The sequence below is a fragment of the Hakea prostrata genome, chromosome 2, assembly GCF_041222555.1.
Source record: "Hakea prostrata isolate BN-2017 chromosome 2, UWA_Hpros_2, whole genome shotgun sequence".
NCBI classification, from domain to species: Eukaryota; Viridiplantae; Streptophyta; class Magnoliopsida; order Proteales; family Proteaceae; genus Hakea; species Hakea prostrata.
The window spans coordinates 39575430-39581429 of record NC_142601.1 but is presented as its reverse complement, the minus strand read 5'-3'; the positions used below and the strand labels follow the sequence as shown (position 1 = coordinate 39581429).

Genomic DNA, 6000 nt, shown 5'->3' with positions numbered 1-6000 from the left:
CTTTGATCACCAAGAGCCTTGATAATATGACTTCAAGACTTAATCTAGGTGATGTTAGCTGTCAGGCATCAATTGGTGACCAGTTTAGACTTAATTTAATCCCCCCCCCCCAATCACAGCAACGAATGCTTAATTTAATGCAGTAAAAAAATTTTAAAAAATAAAATAAATAAGAGAAGCAGAATAAATAAATAAACCTTGAGAATTCCTCATTTCAAGTTCAGATTCGATTGTAAGCAATCCAAATTTCTACTTCAAAACCTCCAAATCCCTAAAACTACCCTCCCTTTTCTTGTTTTCCTTTTTGAAATGTTAGTTCACCAAAACCTTACAGCAGCCCAAATTCACCAGTAGAATCCATTCAAATCTCAACTTAAACCCATGGAATCAATGACCCTCTAATTCAAGTAGTTCAGTCCGATCTTTCTTGATAATGTCATAACTAAGAGCCTAAGACCAGCAACCAATGGTGTCCTTTCAGTCCTCACAAAACATGATGATTCTAAAGACTACCGAATGCATCATACCTGTCATGAGTAAGACAAGCAGTGGGTATAAGCATCTAGGTCATATTTTCTGAAGGGTACAAAACTTAGTGCTTAATGTGTTTCTTGAATTGATCCACTATGTTTAAATTCACTCGGTTCCTTTTAGTTAAATTCTCTCTTTTATCCATTGTAGATGGTAGTTTACATGAATTTTCTAAATATTGTTTGAGCTTGTGATACCAAATGGATTTCTTTTTGCATGGTAATAAAGATGGAGTTGGGTAGAGGAAATTGATTTGGTGATATTGATGCAGAAATGCAAGTTACGATAAAATGGATCCAAATGATCTAGGATGGGAGCTCATTGAGATTACTGAACCCTGAGAACAAGCCGGGGAGAATTATTGTGATAAATAGGATGGGAGCTGATAACATGAGAGTGAAGCTCTGATGATCTTTCCTCCCAATACCACACCGCAATCCAAGACTGAATGCATCTCAAGCACTTGATGTTGCCTTCATAATTTCTGAAAGGCTTTAAAAAGAGGATTGGCTAATTCCCAATTCTAAAACCATGTATCTGATGCAACGCATCAATTAATTTAATACTGATTACAAAAAGTTAAATTAATAACCAGAATATGAATCAGATAAACGATAACCAAATAATTGAAAAGAATAGCACACTATTTTGAACTTGAATATAAATATTCAAAGTTGCTTCAATGTAGTGGAATTTAGCAAGAGCTAGAAAACTAATGGAAATGAGCAATGAGATGGGACCTAGCAGAGATTATGGGCATTTTTATTCATTTAGAAATTGCCTTCATAACCTAAATCAGGACTTTTAAGCTCAATACATCAGTGCAGCTTAACTCTTTACAACATCCCTAAACAAAAAAGCTCACAAAGACGAGATTTAAGTCATGAAGTTTCAATAACTATACATTTCACATGAGAATTAAAAATTGAAATTCAATAACATTTTTGGTCGGATCTCCAAAACCAAAAAATATAATCAAGAAGAAGATACATAATGAAATATTGTATAATTATATTAAGAATTTTATCATTTTATTTACAATAAAAGAACACACAGACAAACTATAAAATTATAAATGGAATTACCAGACGCACGAGGAGGGAGTCTCAGAGGCAGATTTTGGATTTAACAGTCTCGGGTGTATATCTGCTGCTCAAGAGTGAAGACCACCTGGAATCAGCTTTGACAATTAGAGCCAGCAATCTTTTCAAAGCTTCACAAATCTCTGAGTCGTAACAAATGTCAAGCAAAGGAGCCGGCGCACACAGAGAGAAAACCGATGAAAACCGATCACATTTTCCTGAACAAAACCAAGGGCAATAAACTTTACAAAAAGTACCTCAGCACGTTACAATCAAATTTATCGGCAACTCACAACCAAAACATAAACAATCCAAAGATTGCTTCAGCAGCACCTCCTTTGCAGGCAGAAATCCTGGCCAGGAAAGATCAAATGACAGAACCTATTTCAATAGAGGCTTAAGCCCAACTATATCAACCAGATTCAGTCTTATCAGTGAGGATAAGATACCTAGGTCCTAGCTTAGACTAATCATACACGATTATAATCTGGTATAGTATCATCTGGAACAAGAGATGGAAAACAGCAAATATTAGCTCAGATCTGCTGCATTCTTGTCCATCAAGAACAAGAATACATGAAAAGAGGAAGGGAAAAAGAGGGAACAGACAAGCCGGTATCAGCATTCTAGCCTCTGTTTTTCTGCAAACGTTCCCAATCCATTACCAGCATCATCCATGAAAACTTGAATTCTAATATGGGGCAAGGCAAGTAATTGAGGTCATTGCAGGTATGAATGACGAAAGAAAAGAAGAAAAAGGCAAAACCTGTTTTAGAGAAAAAGGGAAAGTGATTTTCCCACAATGAAGAGGAGATCTAACGATGCTTTTGGTGACATCTCTCCACTTCTTGCATACACAAGCACAGGAACAATGCTTTTTCTGACAGCCACCGATCCTCGCTCGCCTCGACTCGCTGGATGATATCTCCAAGAAGCTCAGGAAGCATTTTGGACCAGCAATCCCCATCTGGAACCACTTCGGTTCCTTCCTTAGCTTCACAATCGCCATCTTCGAGCTGTTGCGATTGTTCACCCAATTTGATCCCTTCAGCTTTTAGGGTTTTGAGATCCTCGGAGGAACTCCTGAGACCCTTCCGATGACGAAAAACCCTCCTTAGAGACATTAATTTGCCTACCTTCTTCTCGTCTTTAGAGATGATCCATGGTTAGATCGAAGGAGAAAGAGAAGGAATTCTAGAGAAGCACAGGCCAGAGAGACTGCTGCAAGACAAGACTGAGTAACGATGGCATCGAGCTCGAAACTAAAGATCTGATAATTCTCGCACCCAGAACAGTCAAGGAAAGGGGTTTGGGTGGAGGCCCCTAATGTTTCTCCGTCATAAACTCAAGCTTGAGAAGCAGGAACCCTAAAATCAAAGAACCGTTCTAACCGTTTCTTGCACCAACAGCTTCTTCAACCTCTTGGCTCCTCCTCCTTCTTCTCCAGATGCATCAGAGTTGAAATAACGAAATGAGGGTTGGGCGGTTCCAGATTGGATTTTGTGTTTTTCAAAATATTTTGAAAATCTAAACTCAAACCACTGGTTTTTGAATTCGTATATACATGTATTATGTATGTTGTGTTTTTAAAAAGTATTAACTAATTGGTATGTAATACTAATACTTTACTTATACATTCATTCGAACCGCCCAACTCGGACCGCTGGGTCGTTCGTTGAACCAAACCGTTAGCAAAAAACAAAGAAAAAAATGTGGGTTTTGAATATTTTAATGGAAGGATGAACCCAGCCGTCCGAAAAGCCGTCCGATCTAATCGGACGGCTGGCTCCACCGTAGTGCGCATTAATTACGCACTACAGAAGCAAAATTGTCCCAACACACCCCAAGCCTATAGAGAAATCATCAAAAGTAGCCTATCAAGTACAGTAGACCTTGTTTCTTGTTCTTATTCTCCTCCTTTTCCCATTCTCGCTTCTTGTAAAGCCTTTCAAGAACACGCTTGGCCTCACACTGTGGGAAGCTGTCAAGGTCATAATAGTGGGGTGATATGTTCACCAGCCTGCAAAAGGGAACATGATCAACATGATTATCTGGAAAACCAAAAGCCTCACGGTCAAATGTGTCTGTTCTTTATAATAAAAAAATAAAAAAGAATTTGGATCAGTCAATTTGGTGCAACTCAAAATTCCCAAAAAATAGAAAAAATAGATCTACCCATTGTCACTGCCTTTAGATCATTGGAGAGAACCCATGAATCATCTACTTCTACTACCCTAATCCTTTTCAAATGATGTTTCACAATTAAGAGATAGCCTTTGACTCGGAACCCTGAAAAATACTTAGGCTTTGGGTTTTCAAGAGTTGACAATGGACAATAGTTCTCCACAAAGCAATTATTTAGCGTACAACCATGCAAGGAATTGCAGTTCTCAACCTATAGTCACCTACCAATTCAACTAAAACAGAAGCCCCACAACCATGGGCAGCATGCACCAATATCAACCTAATAGTACTATAAGTGGAAGATAGATCCCCAACTCTACTGATGCATAAACAAGGCAATGTAGAAGTGAACACTGGACCTTACCACTCTCCACGAACATCAGTAATAGTATGAATGAAATTCCGACTCGTCAACACATATTCATTGTAGATTACCCACTCCGGCTTGTGATCCAGGCAGTTAGAAGGATGAAGATGAACCGCCTAAACCAATAATTGAGGGTCAATACAGTAACAATTTTCTCTTCAATATACATGATATGAAAACAGTTTAATCTAAATAATATTTCATTAAAACAACAAATCACACAAAAAATATAGACCTGATTGTCTTTCACTGTTAGACAGTGACCAGTACACTCAAGGTGCGAAACCTGCATAAAATATCCGGCTAGCATAGCTTTCCTTATGTTTACGTAGTAGTCTCGACTGTTGTAGTATGTGCTGCATAACTTGAGGTTGAACCTTGCCATAATGCGAACCAACTGTTGTCTGACATTATCAGCAGCCTTCATGGTCCTATGATTGATGAAGTTTTCATAACACCACTGAGGATCTTCATCTGCAATATTCCATCACACAACAGATTCTTAGTTAGGTTTAAAAAGAAAAAATCCATTTAGACTTAAATAAGTAATTTAAAAGAGCAGAAAATTTGGTACTCACTATTTTGCTTGTAAGCATGATAGACATTTAGAAGTGTGAGGTGGTCTCCACCGATGTGCCCGAACCGAGCCTTCGCTTCATCTGCTTTTTGAGCCTCCTTAGGCCGGACAAAGCAATTGGGTACTAAAGAAAGAAATTGTTACAACAGAGGAGGCCCATGGTAGGTCAGCAGATGCATAGAGGCGAGACGACACCATTTTCTTCATGAGAGAATGTTGAGAAACTGCAAATATCTACATCAACAATTGGGAATTTCTATGGTGCATGCCAACCCAATGCATGAAACCCGAACAGGCAGTTGCTGATGACAAACCTAATTGGACAAAGTAAACAACCCTATTGCATGGTGCAAGAAAACTGCACACTTGCAAGATCCAGGACTATTTTATCTACCATTACCCCAGATATATGGCCTATATTTGATGCAAGAATCACAACTGTTTGCATGCGGCATAGAACTTGCAGTATAATCAATATCTCCATCACTGTGATACTGCACGTACTAAGCCCCATTGGGTCCACATAACGGAACAATGAGAGGAGGAGATCGAGAGAGATCGAGAGAGATTGGTAGAGATTCATAGAAAGAGTTTGAGAGAGATCGGGAGAGATTGAGAGACGAACCTTGCTTCGTCTTCCCAATTCGTGAGAGGAGATTGAGAGAGATTGAGAGAGACCGAGAGAGATTAAAAGATAAGTAATTCGTCGTTAAAGGAGATTGAGAGAGATCGAGAGTCTCATTATAAATTAAAATATCATAAATATCCCTACAAAAATAAATAAAGAAAAACAAAACAGTTCAAACTTAAAGGAATTGAAAAAATAGACAAGGACATAAAAAGACAAAAAAAGATGTGAGAGATCGAGAGAAATTAAAATTATTTATTATTAAAAATTAAAATGTCATAAATATCCCTATAAAAATAGGTAAGAAAAAGAAAACCCAGTGCAAAAGTGAAGGTATTTAAAAAAAAAAAGATAAGGATAAAAAAGGACAAAAAAAGATTTGCGATGAAAGAGGAGTACATGCTTTTATAATAGTAGTATGATTAAAAATTAAAATGTCATAAATATCCCTATAAAAAAAGGAAAAAAAAAAAAAAACACAAAAAAAAAAAAAAAAAAAAAAAAAAAAAGATAAGGATAAAAAAGCACAAAAAAAGATTTGCGATGAAAGAGGAGTACATGCTTTTATAATAGTAGTATGATATATATATATATATATATATATATATATATAATGAAATATTTAAATTTG

At 37.1% G+C, this 6000-nt stretch overlaps 1 protein-coding gene and 1 long non-coding RNA gene across 2 annotated transcripts; both read right to left on the bottom strand.

Annotated features, from left to right (window-relative positions):
• Positions 1–311: 311 nt before the first annotated feature.
• Positions 312–3050, bottom strand: LOC149024331 (uncharacterized). The gene is made up of 3 exons (XR_016171430.1): positions 2380–3050; positions 1617–1831; positions 312–527 (listed from the first exon to the last, which is right to left on the bottom strand). It is a non-coding gene; the product is annotated as an uncharacterized LOC149024331 (long non-coding RNA).
• A 426-nt stretch (positions 3051–3476) lies between these two features.
• On the bottom strand, positions 3477–5255 carry LOC149024330 (putative pre-mRNA-splicing factor ATP-dependent RNA helicase DEAH3). Its single transcript, XM_089143454.1, has 5 exons — positions 5108–5255; positions 4743–4865; positions 4400–4638; positions 4162–4280; positions 3477–3633 (listed from the first exon to the last, which is right to left on the bottom strand). Exons 1-5 carry the CDS (start codon positions 5253–5255, stop codon positions 3477–3479), a joined length of 786 nt encoding a protein of 261 aa, XP_088999580.1.
• Positions 5256–6000: the final 745 nt, after the last annotated feature.

What these genes read in the sequence shown, in the direction of transcription:
- LOC149024330 (XM_089143454.1), bottom strand. Translation starts at nt 5,255, where the DNA reads ATGGGGCTTAGTACGTGCAGTATCACAGTGATGGAGATATTGATTATA. An exon ending in TCATGCTTACAAGCAAAATA is followed by an intron (nt 4,639 to 4,742) that starts GTGAGTACCAAA and finishes GGAATATTGCAG; the next exon opens with ATGAAGATCCTCAGTGGTGT. An exon ending in TAACAGTGAAAGACAATCAG is followed by an intron (nt 4,281 to 4,399) that starts GTCTATATTTTT and finishes TTATTGGTTTAG; the next exon opens with GCGGTTCATCTTCATCCTTC.